The sequence below is a fragment of the Trichosurus vulpecula genome, chromosome 2 (genome assembly GCF_011100635.1).
Source record: "Trichosurus vulpecula isolate mTriVul1 chromosome 2, mTriVul1.pri, whole genome shotgun sequence".
Classification (NCBI taxonomy): Eukaryota; Metazoa; Chordata; class Mammalia; order Diprotodontia; family Phalangeridae; genus Trichosurus; species Trichosurus vulpecula.
In genome coordinates, this window is record NC_050574.1 from 321,595,435 (window position 1) to 321,613,187 (window position 17,753).

The 17,753-nt window shown below is 39.5% G+C and overlaps 1 protein-coding gene across 1 annotated transcript; it reads left to right on the forward strand.

Moving 5' to 3' along the window:
• The first annotated feature begins 7,803 nt into the window (after window positions 1–7,803).
• DBR1 (debranching RNA lariats 1) lies at window positions 7,804–15,907 on the forward strand. Its single transcript, XM_036747658.1, has 8 exons — window positions 7,804–8,182; window positions 9,128–9,252; window positions 9,532–9,612; window positions 9,975–10,060; window positions 10,843–11,067; window positions 12,976–13,053; window positions 14,099–14,244; window positions 14,906–15,907. Exons 1-8 carry the CDS (start codon window positions 7,986–7,988, stop codon window positions 15,600–15,602), a joined length of 1,635 nt encoding a protein of 544 aa, XP_036603553.1. The 5' UTR covers window positions 7,804–7,985; the 3' UTR covers window positions 15,603–15,907.
• Window positions 15,908–17,753: the final 1,846 nt, after the last annotated feature.

Here is a 17,753-nt window from a genome sequence, read left to right on the forward strand (position 1 = left end):
GCCTTCATAAAGAATATAGTTATGGAAATGAGTTACCATGTAGTTGGTAAAAGTATAAAATAGTGCATGCAGCCTGTTACAAACATTTCCCATTCCAAGCTACATTTCTCACAGCTCCTTTTAGGAAAATATTCATCTAGAATTGACATGTGCTTTTGTTTTTGTTTTCATCTCGGGGATAGTAGACAAACTACTACAAGTCACAGTCACTTTCTTCAAGTGGCCCATCCTCTTCTCTTGGACTGGGGGACTAACACAAGTTCCCCTGTCCTCTTGCCCCAAAGAAGCAAAACATTGTAAACGTGAACTCAGTATTAAAGATCCTCGCTTTCAGCAGCCATTTTGTGTTTGACAGTAATTTAGTTATAAAAATCTTTTAACATTTTCCCTTGTGACTGCCCTGGAGTCTACTTTGTGGTAGGGTAAATATCAAATCATTCTAAAAAATATATATATACTATAATGACACATTCATTATTGGATAAAATCAATATTGAATAAAATCAAATTACATGATAATAAGTATAATATTTCAGTGTAATAATTTCTGAGAAAATAAATAGAGAGGTAGGTCTATAATGGTTGCAAAAAAACTCTAGATTTTAAGTTAGAAAACCCAGGACTCAAATCTTAGTCTTTGGTGTTTTCTACTAGTGAGATTTTAGGTGGGGCATTTTATCTTAGCGGGCCTCCACTAAGACAATACATCCTGTAGTACTCACATCACATTGTGAGGATTGAGTAAAAATCTCTAATTTCTTTCCAAATTAATTTCAAATACTTCCTCCTAAATAAATCCATTTCTAATTCTCCTTGCTCCTAGTGCCACCCCCTTAAATATATACATGCATACACATATACATTTACATATGTGTGTATGTGTGTATATAATATTTATATATGTAATAGGCCTTTGGAACATGCCCAAATAGCCTAACATGGATGTGAACCATGCTTCTCTATGTTCCCCTGGCACATGGGTGGGAGTAATCTCCTTCAGGTAACGATGCAGCCAGAATAGTCTGAGTCTTTAAAACTGTCAGAATGACTGCCAGCATGGGACTGTCTCACTCTCTTTTCTGCACACTCTTTCTCACTGCCATCCAGAGGGTAGTTTACCCACATTATGGGAGCTATGAACTGAACAGGGAAAGGGAGATAATTTCCCCTCACTTCTCTTCTTTTACTTCATGGCTTTGAGAAATAAACTAAGGTTTTTTCCAGTTTCTGTTCTGTTTCATTTATTCTTATCAATTTCAAATGCCAGTGTTAATCCCTGTTGAAGCAAGAGTGTGATCCATAATTTGAGCCTGGAGCCAGGATTCCAAGAGGGGTGTTGCAATGAGCCAGCATGGCAGGGAAGCCCTGGGAGTTCAGGGTGCCTGGGTCTTGAACCTAAGAGTGACTTTGGACTTGGAATTTGGGGCTGTGATCTATAGGGATTGAACTAATGTATGAACCTAATCCTCTTCCTCTCCTGGAGACTGAGATGGTAAGGGATCAAGGTTATTCCTCCTACACATTATGTAGTAAGTCTGTATATCTGTGATTATACCTTTGAAGTAAATATTTGTAACAGCTAATATGACTGTTAAGTAGTTAAATGGAACTGGGGTGCAGGGGACCCATCCCATACAATTGAGGGAACATCATGGGGGGCAGGGCTAGACCGTTGGAAGAGAACCTAGGCATCCCCAATTCCCCTTAATGGTACCCAAGAACCCTGGGGACAGACATGAAACATACCTGCTCTTCAGGCAGTGGGGGTCAGGGTGGTCATTTTTAAATATGTTTTGTCTATATTCATATACATAGTAAGTACATTCTATGCTCATTATCCTAGAGTGAGGCTAGTTAAAATTCTCCTCCTCAGGGTTCCAAGAGTGACAGGAGGTTTCTCTTTTCTGATGCTGTCTGCTTCATCCTCCACTGGTTAATAATAGTGTACATTTATATAATGTTCCGAGGTTTGCAAAGTCATTTACAAATATTATTGCATTTTATGTCCACAACAGTCTTGGGAGAAGGGTGCTGTTATTACTCTCATTTTACAGTAGAGGAATCTGAGGCAGACTGTGGTTAAGTGACCTGCCCAGGAAAGATCACACAGCTACTTAATGTATGAGGCTGGATTTGAACTCAGATTTTCCTGACTCTGGGTCCAGTACTCTATGTTTCCTCACCTAACTAAATCTAAAAAAACATTGGTTGTCTCGCACTGTTAGCTGCTAGTGAGTTAAGCTCTAGTTCCACTTAACTACTTAGCATCAATTAGTGACAAAGGCATGTTTATGTCAAAGATAAAAGTATATTTATTTAAAAAATAAAAGCACAACTATTTTTCCCCAATATCTCAGGGATACCCTACCCTATACTATCTTGGTCTCTGGGGAGAGTGGGCAGAGACTTAGCTCAGTTCTTTAAAAGGACCAGTCCCATCATATGTACAAAGGCTGTCAAATGATTCTTAATTTCAGCAGCTGCTGGGTTTGGAAGCCAAGCCTTGGGACATCAGTTATGAACTGGCTGCACAGCCAGCACGGACTCAGACACCTGAAATCTATGACATGAGAAGGCTTCCAGAGGCTCGTTGACTTTTCAAAACTAACAAGACTGTAGCTTCTGATCCCTTCACCTAAAATGGGAAAGAAGAAACATAGAGGCAAAAGACCAATGTGTTTCACAGGGCTACATCTAGGTCTCAGTGGGTGTAGCCCAATGCTTTTCCTCTTAGAACAGTGTCTCTCACTGTACACTATCAGTGAAGGAGTCAAACAACAAACAGAGATCCACCAGATCCACTAGGGCTTAAGGCTCTAATCAGCTAGTACTTTTGGAATGCTTCTGCAGTCAATAAATGAGTATCCTCTTCATAATGTAGTTAGGCTGACCAGAATCAATTACAACATGTTCTTATATGTTCTGATGTTTCTCCAATGCGTTGAATCTGGAGTCAGGAAGACCTCAGTCCAAATCAGGCCTCAGATACTTATTTCCTGTGTGATACTGGGAGAGTCACTTAATTTGTCTGGCTCAGTTTCCTCATCTATAAGATGGGAATAATAATAATACCTACCTCCCAGGTTGTTGTGAAGATCAAATGAGAATTATAAAGTTCTTTGCAAACCTTAAAGTACTATGCAAATGCTTCATATTGTTGTTATCATTCTGTTATACTTATCACAACTCATCTGGTCTGGGAGTTGTTTATTGCTTTCTTTATTGTTTAGGAATTATCCCACTCCAGATTGGTTGAATAACCATTTCTGTAATCGTATTACAAGCTATTTAGTTCTATATAGTATAGAACATTCTATATAAGCCTAGGAGAAATTCTAGTTTCCTAGGTGAATGTCACCAGTTGTCCTAAGTCAAGGGGTGGTAAGAGGACAAAAAATGAGATGCGGCAGACAAAGAATGAGGTTCTGGTTTGTTAGACGCAGCAGCTCCAATCATACCTCATTTACTATTCCTCTTTGACTCAAGGGGCAACTATCATGGCCCCTTCCTGTATTTTAAGGGTTAGAGATACACCCTCATATACATTAATATTTATACTAGTTATGGTTTTGTTTGGCTTAGTCTCCATCATTGAATACTCTGAAGAGAAATTGATTTTTCCCCTATGGGGTGCCACAGAAGATTGCTTCTGTTCAGGGCTGACCCCCTTTCCAGTTCAGGCATTATAAGATAGGATTCAGAATTTAGGCATTAGTTGAGTATATCAGTCCTTCCATTATTCAGATAGAAAAAAAGCAAAAATAAAAACAAAAAAGCATCATGGAAGAGTGGACTGGGCTGTTGAAGAATAGTTGCCTACCTGACTCCGCCTCACAGGCTTCTTTGGACATCTATCCCACTACAGCAATTTCTCAGTTACAGAGACAATTTCAATATGACTTCAGTTTGTTGGATGACTACATGGCGAGAATGAATGGATGTTGAAACAGGCAATGAAGATTTGGAGGGAATGGAAACAGTGCTTCATTTAGCATCCCTGCCTACCTCCTGAAATGAAAATGAGACGTAATATCTTTAATACCATTTTTTAGATCTTTGCCTACTCTTAGGAATGATGGAATCAGAGAAACAGATCATAGAATTATAGATTCAGAGCTAGGAAGGACCTCAGAAATCATCTACTCCACTCCCTTAACTTTATAGATGAGGAAACTGAAGCCCAGTTGTGCTTAGACATTTGTCCAAAGTCACACAGGTAATAAGGGGTAGAACTAAGATTTAAACTCTGGTCCTTCAACTCCAAATCCAGGGGTCTTTCCCCTGTACCATGCTGGGTAGGAGGCTGCTAAGAGAAGGAAATGCTACAAAAAAAGATTATATCTCCCAAATGAGTATAACCTAGAGATTACAAGCAGACATGGTTTAGCAGGCCTGGGTAAGTTATTGGCCTCAACTGTAAAGGAGAGATTAGGATGATTCCACAAGAGGCATATTTTATTTGAGTTATAGCAGAGGAATCTTTCCATAGGAAGCTCTGAGTATGGATGAGGCTCCCACCTGAGATTTTTGGAAAAGACCCAGGACTAGTACGACAGGATAACAACACTGAAAATCTTTGTCCTGACCCCATCCATCAATAGTTCTATATTTTGAGCTATCATCAGATGAAATTTCTAATTTGGTGTACAGCTTGGAGAAGGGTTATATTCAAGATTAGGAATGCTGATTTGGAGGACCCTAAATGGGGAGCTTGAACTGTAGTATAGAATTCAATCAGGTTGCAAAAGATTCAGACCATGTGGTCAGTTAATATCATCATTGCTATCTGAGCCTAGCCAAATTTCTCTTAGGCAGAAAAGTAGGATATACAAGACTAAAATGTACTTTCATCCTGGGCCATCATCAGTCGTTTTGACTTTTGTCTTGCCAAACTCCAGTGACTTTGAAAGAAAGAATGGGGATAATGACTTTGCACAGCTCTGCTTCACTTAAATCCAATTCATTCACAAGTCAAGACATCACCCTCATGATGTCTTTGGTCCTCTTCAAGAATGAAGGACAAACAACAACTTCAAAAAGAAAAGAGTATATGAGACCTGGTGATGTAATCCCCTGGGAAACGCAACCTACAAAGTGAGTTGTGAATGCAGTCCCCAAGGGGCACTACATTAGTTTCAAGGTATAATAAGAATAATGTCTAGCATTTACATAGCATTTTAAGGTTAACAAAGCGCTTTACAAATATTTTCTCCCTTTGTTCTCACAACAACCCTGGAACGTAGGAGCATGAATCTGTTTTCCTAAAACTATACTCACAAGCCTATGCCAATATACTGACCTTTACTCAAGCTAGAAGGAAGAAGCAATTAGCTCAAGATGAAAGCACTTACTGAAATGGCGTTGTAAAAAGAGCGGTGGTACAATATTTCCCCCATAAACCTTGGGCAAAGTCTTCCACAAATGCACATAATATTGGCAGGAAGAATGGATAACCATAGAGTCCATGAATAGAAAGACACACACCTAGGAAACACATATGACCAAGGCACATGCATGGAGTGGGGAGGCAATTCACGGCAAGCTGCAGGGTCTCTGATATCTTTGTACTGATCTTTGAAAACCTTGGTCTCATAGTCTGCACCAGATTATATCTAATGCTGCAGGCATCATTATCCCCAGCTTCTGCCTCAGCTGACATCCTGCTATACAAGGGGAAGGGAATAAGTATTTACTACGTGTCAGGTACTGTGCTACAAATATTATCTCAACTGATCCTTACAACAACCCTGAGAGGTAGGTGGTATTATTCCCCATTTTACAGATGAGGAAACTGAGGACTTGCCCAGAGTCATATAGCTAGTATGCGGCTGTATTTGAACCCAGGCCTTCCTGACTTCAGGACTAATATTCTATCCACTGCACCACCTAACTGTCTATACAAACAATTGCGGTCATGCCTTAGAACCAGCGGTATTTTCAGCTCTGTGGCCTGCCGTCTACCAAATCCAGGGAATGGAATCTCAATGCCTCTTACTCCTACACTACAATTGGTTCTATAACTGAACTATTACTTGGTGCTTCTACTATAAGAACACCATTAGAGAAATTTCCTCTCTTCCTGGAAGCAAAGAGACCAATTAGGAGGTTACTGCAATATTCCCCAGGTGATCAGCAAAGAGGACCAGGTTGGTGAAGGGTAGAGAAAGGGACAGATGCAAGAGATGTTGTAGAAGCAGAATTGATGAGACTTGACAATTAACTGGATTTTGGGAATGAGAGAGAGCCAAGAGTGGAATATGGCTCTTAGTTTGCAAACCTATGTGACTGGAAGGATGGTGGTGCTCCTCAAAGGAAATAGGGAAGTTAGGAGTGGTGGGTTAAGGAAGAAAAATAATGATTTGGGTTTGTCGAGTTTGAGATGTCTATAGGGCATCCAGATGGATGTGTCTAGCAGGCAGTTGGTGATGAGGGCCTGGAGCTCAGGAGACAAAGAATGTATATGCAGATTTGGGAGTCTTCTTGATACAGTGATAATTGAACCCATGGAAACTGATGCTATTACCAAGAGAGAGTAGAAAGAAATAGAAGAGGGCCCAGAACAGATCACATGTTTAAGGAACAAGACATGGATAATAATCCAGTGAAGAATACTGAGGAGAGGAGTAGGGGTAGATTCAGGAGATGAGAAGTCAAGAAAGATAAAGGCAGAAAGATACTGTCAGATTTGGAAATTAAGAGGTTATCAGTAGCTTTAAGAGTTCCATTTGAGTGGTGAGGTTGAAATCTATTAAAGGGTTGTGAAGGGAATGAGAGGTAAGGATACGGAGAATAAATGTAGATGGTTTTTCTTAGGAGTTTGACAACGAAAGGGGTATTTGTTAAGCAATTACTATGTGCCGGGCACTGTGCTAAGCTCTAGGGATCAAGACGATCCAGTTCCTCAAAGAGCTTCTAGTGGAGAAGACAAAGCCCAAAATGGAGATGGGTGGGCTTGGAACTGTGAAAACTCTGAGGTAACTGGGGATGGCACATTCAAGTGTTCCATGGGGATGAAAAAGTGCTATGGTCTGGAGCTCGGTGCCTGAGAAGCGAGGAGAGATGAGGGCAGACTTAAGGGAAAGTTTAAGGGCAGATGGTGCCTCTCAGCCTCTTAGTGACTTGTTGCCCTCATGGGTTTTCCAAGTATAAGCGCTAGCTTCTCCCCTTTGGAGAGTGGTATCAAACAGTTATGTGTTTCTCTTTCTTTCGCTTGACTAGCTTGTTACAAGAAATGTGTTTTCCTTTTCTTCCCCGCCCCCCACCGTGGGTTAGACAAACATGTTTCTGTTAACTTTTTTTTTTTTTGAAGGGGGAAGGCAGGGCAATTGGGGTTAAGTGACTTGCCCAAGGTTACGCAGCTAGTAAATGTGTCAAGTGTCTGAGGCTGGATTCGAACTCTGAGTCCAGGGCCGGGGCTCTCCTCACTGCGCCACCTAGCTGTCCCTCTGTTAACTTTTAAATAAATTAGGCTACAGATGTGGGACGTTTCACGAGCTTTCAGAGGTCGCTGTAATGTTTTACTTGTTACAAGAGACTTCTCACGAAGCTGGAGTAATCTGTAGATGTAAGTAATGTAAAAGCACAACCCAAAAATAACACCTTTTTTTTTTTTTTTGTAATGCTTTCTCCGTCCCTCTTCCCACAGAACCCGCACTGAACGGCACATCATAAATGTCACACTCGGTTTTCCCACAAGTCAGACGAGGCGACCAGGCGCTGGCCGACTCTCGCGGGCGTAGCTCCTCCCTCCTCATCGCGAGATTTGCATAACGGGAAGTACCGGGCCTTTTGTAGCGAGGAGGTGCGTCACTTCCGCTAGAGTTTGACTAGAAGCGGAGGAGGGCGGGAGTCTGGCTGAGCCTGTAGGACTGCGCAAGGCCCGGTGAACATCTGGCGGGGGCTTCTCGGGTGTGGTGGAGGAGGTCGCTGACGGTTGGTTTGGCTGCTGGACGGGAGGGCGGAGATCGCAGTTTCAGGTCGGCAGGATGCGAGTGGCCGTGACCGGCTGCTGTCATGGAGAGCTGGACAAGATCTACGAAACACTGGCGTTGGCGGAGCGGCGGGGCGGGGGGCAGGCGGACCTGCTGCTGTGCTGCGGAGACTTCCAGGCGGTGCGGAACGAGGCCGACCTCCGCTGCATGGCCGTGCCGCCCAAGTACCGGCACATGCAGACCTTCTACCGGTGAAGTCCGCCCCCTTGGTGCTGCTTCTTCCCTGTCTTTTTCTCTCCCTCCCTCTCGCTCTTCGTCTTCCCTCCTTGTCTCCCTCCTTCCTCTCTCCCGTCCTCTTCCCTATTGGCACAATTCCTGAGCTTTTCTGTCTTCCTCTTACCCGAAGCTACAGGTCACATCGTTTACGTCCCCTCCATCTTCCTTTCTGGCCGGCGAAAGAGGAATGAATAGATGTGATTTAGTGTGCGGGTGTCAGGGTCTTGTCTTGGATCGAGATGCAGGGTCCATCCGTGAACAGAAAGATTCACCTTTGTTATTGCCTTTCGCCTCATTTGTATCCCTAGCGCTTAGCACAGTACCTGGCACACAGTAGGCGCTTGATAAATGTTTGGATTGAATTGAATTGTCGCACGACTGTGGGCAAGTCACTTAACCTTACTGAGTCTCAGTGTCCGTATCTGTAAAATGTGATTAAGGATAGCATCTACCTTGTTGGGTTATTTTGAGGATTCAAATAAGATAGCGTCTTTGCAAATTTTAAAGAGCTTTTTAAACTTGAATTCTTTATTTTAACAAGCGGTTCTTAAGCACCTTGTATATGCCAGTTACTGGGATTATAAAGTGCCCCTTTCAATGTGTGCTCTTTAACAAGCATTTCTTAATTACTTTGTATATTCCAGGTGCTGAGATTATAAAGACAAAAACAAAAAATGGGCTCTGGCTTCGTAGAGCTTACATTAATTTCCCTTTATCCCTAAATGTAGGTTAAAATATGCTTCCCATACATTCTTTTTATACACACTCCAGAATGACTTGTTCTTCATGTGTAGTTGCTTAAGGAATGTTTGAATTGTATTGCCATCATGGAAGAATTTCCACTGTATTGGATCCATAACAAACAGCCTGACAATATGGGATTGCACAGTATAATTGACAAATTTATACTTGTGTCCTAGGTATTACTCTGGTGAGAAGAAAGCTCCTGTTCTTACACTCTTCATTGGGGGAAATCATGAAGCCTCTAACCACTTGCAGGAACTACCTTATGGTGGCTGGGTGGCACCAAACATATATTATCTAGGTATTTGCCCATTTTTTATGTGGAGTGGTGGGAGGCAAGCATATATATGTCTTTAGGGATCTTGGTAGTAATTTGCTTTATCTTGTAATTCTTCACTGTTGCTCATTGCTTTTTATTTTAAAGCTTGTTTAAGGTAATTTTCTCAGGATGAATTAATCGGCATTGTGAATTTAGATGTATTATAACCATAATTAGATCATTTATTTAGATCTGGGTTCATATTTCTGATATGTAATATTGAAGCACATGGGGATTTTGCTTGCATGTATAATTTTTCAGGATATGCTGGAGTGGTTAAATTCCGTGGTGTAAGAATTGGTGGAATCTCTGGTATCTTCAAATCTCATGACTACCGCAAAGGTAATATGACTTCCAAAGTGCTACATAGAAACTTACAGGTAACATAGCATATTTCCTTGTTATTTTCATAGGCACTTCTCTGTGAACGCTTATAACTTTAAAACAAGTACATACAACACGGTCCACAAATTACAAGTCTTCTTACCCCATAGCTAATTCAATTTAATTTTTTACAGTAATTTCATAAATCAGAAATGAATTTGTTATAACAATTAAAAAAAGTGCCAGTCCCAAAATATAAAAGCAAATATAGTGTAAGCAAACAACTATAATGTGTTTTAGCATTTGTGAATTGTCTTGAAAACTAGGTAAGTATAATATTCTGATGATTTAAATGTAACTTATTTCTCTATTAATTTCAGGACATTATGAGTGCCCTCCTTATGATCAAAACTCAGTAAGAAGCGTATACCATGTGAGAAATATTGAAGTCTTCAAATTAAAACAGGTATGAAAAAAAGTACACTAAAGCAGCCTTGGAAATAATTTTTATAAAAATTAAAGTCTCAAAATTTTTTTGTAATCAGATTGGTACAGCATATCCTGATGTAGTATTAACTAAACAAACCTATTGGTGCTTAGTAATATTCCTTTATGTTTTGTTTCTTCAGTTCTACTGCTAATAGCACCCTTCCTTTTTTTTTTCTGACAATTCAAATCCAATCCAGCCTTATACTTCATTTTTTCTTACCCCTAAGTGATTTTTCTCTTTTTTGTTTACTGTCTATAACATTGATTGGGCAATTAATTCTACATTGTTGAAATCTCATAATTTTGCTTTAGAATCTTAACGTCTTGTAATTTTGTTTATATATGTATATAATTTGTCTCTTCTGCAGTTAGAATGTAAGTTGCTAATGGCAGATTCTGTATCTTAGACTTTTTTATGTTCCCAAACATTTCCTAGCATGTTGCTGTTTGTGTGGAAGGTTCTCAGTAAATGTGTGGCTATGATAAACTTCTAAAATACATACCACAAATTTGCATTAGAAGTTGTATAAAAGGCTGACTCAGGCTCCTCAGAACAAGGATTTCTATTTGCCTTGAACAGCCGAATAACATCTGCAACCATCTTAATGTTAGAGGGGGGTGAGGTCTTAATTTAAGCAGCAATGGATAGAATGGCCAAATGGTTGTGTGGCTAGGGGAAGGATTATGGAAGAGAAGGGAAGTGAGGGTCCTGATTTTAGGTCAGGCTACCCTTAAATGTTGTATTGTTTTGTTTTACAGCTGAAACAACCTATTGATGTATTCCTGTCTCATGACTGGCCAAGAAGTATATACCACTATGGCAATAAAAAGCAACTTCTTCAAACAAAATCCTTTTTTCGACAAGAAGTCGAAAACAACACATTAGGAAGCCCTGCTGCTTCAGAGCTTTTACATCATTTGAAACCTACTTATTGGTTTTCTGCACACCTTCATGTGAAGTTTGCAGCTTTCATGAAGCATGAGGTAATATATATATATCAAATATGTAGTTACTATTGAGAAACCTACTTAGAAAGCCTTTTTAATGTCTCACTCCTAAATGGGCTTTCCCCCATTAATACTACAGCTCTTTCAAGTGGAAACTTTGTATCTCACTTGTTCAGACTCATTGGGGGAAAATCAAATTGACCTCATACCTTGTTTTCTGGTGACACTTTTTAGGCTGGCTAATTATATACACATTAATTATACACATCCCCTTGGCATAAAACTGATTTATTTACTGTTCCCTGTGCACCATATTTCATTTCTAGCCTCCAAACCTTTACATAGGCTATTGACCGTGCTTAGAATGTTCTCTCCTCACTTCTTCCTCTTAGAACTCAAAGCTTGGCTCAATTGACACTTCCTTCAAGAGGCCTTTTGTGATTTCCCCCCAGTTGTCATTCTCTCTCCTGCTAGTTCTCAGTTACTTTGATTATATCTATCTTGTAGTTTATTTTTCTTTGAACATGTTCTATCCCCTCAGTGAAATGTAATCTCTTTGAAGCAGAGACTGTCTTGCTTTTGTATTTGTTTCTCCAGAACCAGCACAGTTCCTGACACGTAGTAGGCACTTAATAAATATTTAATGATTTCCTGTATAAGGGGGTAATTGTTATATGAAAGAAACCCGTGTTATCTGAGGACAAATTTTTAAGGAGAGTTTTTCCATATTGTGCTAAAGAGAGGTCAAAGTGGATGATGCCTGAGAAAAAGCTACCAAATATAGTGATGAATAGATCAGTGGTGTCCCTTGAAGAGCAGGTTTTTAATATTGTAACCTGGTTTGTCTCCATTGCAAGGGACAAAAGGAGTGAATAATGAGGAAGTAGAGCCATTAGATATAGATTACTCCGTCAAGAAGCCTAGTAGTGGAACAGAGAAAGGAGATGAGATGGTGGGTTGAGAAGATGCAGGGGCTGAAGGAAAGTTAAAAGATGGGGAATATCCAAACTTTGTCTTCCTAGCGTCTAGGCACAGTGTTCTACTGAGTGGGCTTTCACTTTTTGATTTTTTTTTTTAAGCTTTCTACATATACCCAGTTGAATCTCATTAGATCTTCCTAGTCCTAAGGGCCCAGACTGAGGCTTTTTGTCCTGCCCTTAATGTCCATTCCCAGAGACTCCAAATGTTCATGGCCTTACTTCCTGTACTTCTGTCATTCTTTTCCTTGTACTACATGATTCCTGGTCTTCCCAAAAGAATGATTGAAACTAGGATTACAGGGCTAGAGGGAGAAGCCATATTTTAAGAAAGGGATAAATTTCTGGAGGCCAAGGTACCTTGGGTGGCAGAAGGGGGAAAAGTACTGAAATGCCTTTTGGTAAAGTAGCCAACCTTTCTATTCTGAGAACTGTAGAATTTTTAAGGCAAGAATGAATCTGAGACATCATCTAACTCCACTTCCTTACTCTAGAAGTGAGGAAACTGGGGCTTATATTTTTACATCACCTTCATTTCAGAATATATCCTTTTCCCCTTCCCTAGTTAGCAAACCATCATTCCTGACAAAGAATTTTAAAAGAGAGAAAACCATTCAGGGAAATCAACCGACCAGTGGAGTCTAATATAACATGCAGTCCCCCACCTCTGGAAAGAAGAGAAGGAAGTGCATTTTTCTCAACTCCTGTCCAGGGTTAAAATATAGTATTCAGCTTAGTTTTTTTGTTCTCTCTACCTATAATGTTGTAAACATTGTGTATTTCTAGTTCTGCTTGCTTCACTTTTCATTAGTTCATATAAATCTTAATGAGGCTTATCTGAATTCTTGACCTTCATCATTCATTATGGCACAGAAATATCCTATTACATCCATGTATCATAGTTTATTTAGCCATTTCCAATTAATAGGTGTCTACTTTTTAACAAACCATAACTTATGTTTTCTAGGCCAATGATGGACAGCTCCCAAAAGTAACCAAATTTCTAGCCTTAGACAAATGTCTGCCACACAGAGACTTCCTACAGGTAAAAATGTAGTGTTTATGTATCAGAATATAAAATATATTTCATTCACCAATCATGAAGATCCATGTTAGTTTTTCTGTCAATAGTACGTCAGTTGTAGAGTCATGCAATTTATTGGCTGTATGATCTTAGGCAAATCGTAACTTTAATTTCTTTGAGCTTCAGTTTCCATATTTGTAAAATGTGTAAAACACTTGTGCTACCTGCTTCACAGTATTGTTGAAAAAGAAGAATTTTGTAAAAATTTTAAAAAGCTAGTATATAAATATATTTTAATAATAGGCACTTTTATGTTTATGTGTGTTTTATCTATCTTATTTCTCTTTTTTAAAGTCCTTTGTTTTCATATCACAGTTATTTCTGGATATACTCCTTTTTCTACCATATCAAGCCTTTGTAACAAAGAAAAAGATATTTAAAATCAACATTGTATCTGGATGGTTTAGTGGCTTTTCTTACATAATTTCAAATGGTTTTCTAGAATGGTTGGACTGATTCATAGTTCTAGGAACAATGTATTAGTGTTCCTAAAAGATGAAATATAAAATTCAAACCTTTGGGGGCAATGACATGATAGAATAACAAATTCTTAAAAAAAAAAAAAAACTTATTTGGTGACCCAGGCTTAGATACTGTAATTACTATTATTTCAGAATAGCACGTACTATCATCATCATCTTCTTTTGTAGGGTAGAAGCATAGGTGATTGAGAAGCTGGATAATTGAATTGGGAATTATAATTATTATAAAATTTTGGAAATTAGAATTGTTGTTTTAGATAGTCCTAAAATAAGATGTTACTGTAGGTAGCCAGGATATTTAAAAAAAATATATATTAGATAACTATAGTAATGTGTGGTACATCTCTACACCTTAATTTCTTTTTTGTTGAGTACTTAATTCTGAGGTCAGGTGATTGATTTCTTCCTTGACAGCAAGTCTGATTTGTTACATAGTCAAAATAGAGAGCATGGTGTGTTTAGTTTTGATGTTAATAATGCCGAAATGAATTGAACTTCTTAAAGGTGTTCGTTGTTTTACCTAGATAATAGAAGTAGAGCATGACTCAACTGCACCAGACTACCTGGAATATGACCTTGAATGGCTCACTATTCTAAAGGCTACGAATAGTCTTGTCAATGTGTCACGAGGCTTGTGGAATATGCCTGAAAATAATGGTCTTCATGCAAAGTAAGTCAAATCAAGTGCTAGATTATTTTGTATTTATATTTTGTATGTGCTTATCTGTGTACATGATATTCCTCTTTTCTCCCCCTTCCAGTCTTCCTGTAGATTGTCAACTCCTTGAAGACTGGGCCTGTTTTTGTCCTTTTATCCCTAGTGTCTAGCACATCTTAGGGACTCAAATGCTTTTTTAATAGCTATGGTTTTATTGAAAAAAGTTTTTTTTGTTTTCTGATGCATGCATTAAAGTAAACCCAGAAGGGAGGGAAATTATTCTTAAATAACCATCAAAATAAATTGAGTTTTCTCACTGACTAGTAGAAAAAAAAAAGGGCTGATCACATATAGATAGAGTAGTCTAGAGACCTAAGGGCTTACCACCTAGAGGGAAAGATAGGAGATGACCATCACATGTATATTTTAAAAAGTGCTGCATAATTAGAGCATTCTGGAGGAAAGACTTTGCATTTGGAATAATATGGACTTGCCTTTCATTAGTTAGAGATAGCTTTCTGGAGTAAATTATTTTTAAAATTAATTATATTTACAAAATTGAATGTATTTTCTATATGTGAGCCTAAAATTAATTTTTACTTTCCCATTCTATATTGTTTAATTTTACCAAGATAAAAATAAATAATACTTTTTTCCCCCCAAACATTTCTAGGTGGGATTACAGTGCAACTGAAGAAGCAATGAAAGAGGTATTGGAAGAAATGAGCCATGACCTCAAAATTCCATGTAACTTCAGTGTGACAGCTGTATGCTATGATCCTAGCAAGCCCCAGAAACACATGGAGTTAGTTCATAGGATCAGTCCTCAGACCACAGAATTTTGTGCCCAGCTTGGCCTCACTGATATTAATAACAGAATTCAGCAGGTGATAGAGGAAAGTTCATTGCGTGGAGATTATGATGAGGAAGTGGACAGTAATGGGTCAGGAGAAGAACCAAGTGAATATAACACAGATAACTCTGTCCTGTCTTCCTCTATTAACCCCGATGAAATATTGCTGGATGAGGATGATGAGGGTGAAGATAGTATCACAGGTCTACATGGTGACATTAGGACTCCCTCAGTGGAGCCCTCGTCTGATCTTCACCCTCCTGATTTTTCAACAAGCTTCTCTGACATTAGGATCTTACCGGATTCCATGGCAGTATCTTCTGACGATACAATGAATTCCACAAATGAACTGGAGAAATCTAGTGAAAATCAGGAATCAGAAGAAGGGAAGAACTTAAATGAGAAACCCTTTAAAAGACTAAGTGATGAAACTGGAAATGGAAACCACTTAAAAAAGAAAATTAAGAGAAGAAATCAAGCTATCTATTCTGCAGAGGATGACAGTAATGTAGAGTGAAAGACATAGAGAAGACTACATGAACTTTGTTTTGTACAGAATAAATTGTAGTGTATATATATATAAGCAATTTACTTTTTGTAGCAGATGTCATTGAATTTGACTGATTGTACTGGACTTAACCCAACATTTGTCAATGGAATCAATTCATGAAATTTCAACATTTCCTTCTGGGGGTGGCTGTGGGGGATTGTCTATGTTTACCTTCTTATATATTCCAGATTAAATTCTTCTGAAAGCAAAACTATATGAACAGTTTTTTACCATACTCAGTTTACTAAACTTTAATAAACTTGAGCTATGCAGAAATAAGGTTGTTGTTAGATATGAATTGAAAAAGCATTAAGAAGAGTGTTAAGTTAAATGTCAGAGGTTAGTTAATTTTTAGGGCAATATCATGAACCTGAGAACCATAAGCATTAGACATAAGACTTAGGGTGTAGTAAAAACAGCACTGGATTTGCATTCAGGTTACTTGAAGCCTGAGTTTGAAGTACTACTTGTTTGTGACTGTGAACAACTCATAAAACGTCTCTCAGCCCAGGTTCTCTCACCTGTAAAATGAGGCTAGCACTTGTACTATCTCAAGTTGTTTTAGAGGAAAGTGTTTAATAAACCTTTAAGTGTCTCTGGCCACTGCTATTGGGACCCCCATCTCTGCTGCTCTGTGTGAAGTGTGCTTCCTGTGCTGGTGGGGCTGAGTGCTGTCTCTGATTCTGTCACTACTGGGGCCTTAGCTCTGCTGCCCCGTGCTGGGCCAAGCATTGTCCCCTTATTCTGGGATCAGTCAGTAAACATTCATTAAGCACCTACTATTTGTTAGATACTGTGTTAAGCACTGGGTCTAACTCTACCTTGACATGCTGAGATGGAGGGTTATAATAAGGCCTGAGATCTGTGGCCCTGCCACTGAAGAGGCCTGACTATTCTGCTCTGCCATGCCTAACTCCGCCCTCCCCAAGCCATGTGGAGTTTCTGCATTCCTGTACTGCCACTGCCATTCTGTTCTCAGCAGGAGTGCTGTGATAGGCTGACTGTCCTTTTATTGGTGGGTACTGCAGAGTGCTAGGCCCTCAATGGTCCCTTCTACTTGTTGACATCAGGAATTGGCATGAGATGGCTCAGGCGACTCCAAAGGAATCTAGCCAATCATTTCAGGGCATGAATTCCTTTTCCTGTCAATGGTTATTCTTTCCAATGCAAGAAATTCCTCTTGCCAGTTGGCCTCCAGTGAAGGACTCAGAAGCTTTTGACATCTCAGCTTACAAGACTGCCCCAAGACTAGGTAGATAGCTCAGGATTGCAACCACTCCTTATGCCCCCCTGTCTCCATCATGTTCAGTGCAAGACAAAGCCAGAGATTCCCTTAGGCTAGTACATGTGCTCTTACTTGCCATGTGCAAATGGCCATTTCTACTGGGATAGATGAGGGTGCCTGGGCTACAAACTCTTTGCTATTCCCTCACTGAAAATTCCTGAGGGAAAGAGTTCCCTGTTTGAGAGAGAGAGTGGAAACTTTTTGAACTGTTACAGTTTAAACTGCCTGCCCCCAGCAAATTAACTGGGTCCCATTTGTGACATTTTTCTCTATCCTAACTCCCAAGTTCAGCTGCCCCAAAAAGCCAAACCAAACTGTTCTTTCCCCATTCACACAAATGTGACTCCTTTTAAACTGGGAGAGACTTTCTTTCAGTAGGCCCCTGCTGAGGCAATTAGGTGATGATGACCTGAAATCCAAAGGCATCCAATGCCAGTAAGGGAAGAACACTCACTCTTCTGTATTTGTCTAGTAAGGAGAAATCTCAAGTGCCCTCCCCTCCCTACCCCCATTCAATCCCTCTGGACTACTTTGAAAAGGTAAACTGAGTTCTGAGGAAATCCCCTAGTAGGACTAGAGGATTAACTAAATATGATCTATTTTATGGTTGAGGAAATGGCTTAGAGAGGTTTGAGTTCTCTGACGAGTTTGGGGTCATCCAGGTAGTAAGTGTTTGAGATAAGTTTGGTATGCTCGTCTTCTGATTGGAGTCCAGTTCTCTGTGCTGTGCCATATGGCCTCTTAGGATTCTGGTGCTCATTGAAATGAATTGAAATGGATGAGTGTCAAAACCTGAATCCAGATCATCAGATTCTTAAGTCCAGTCCTCTTTC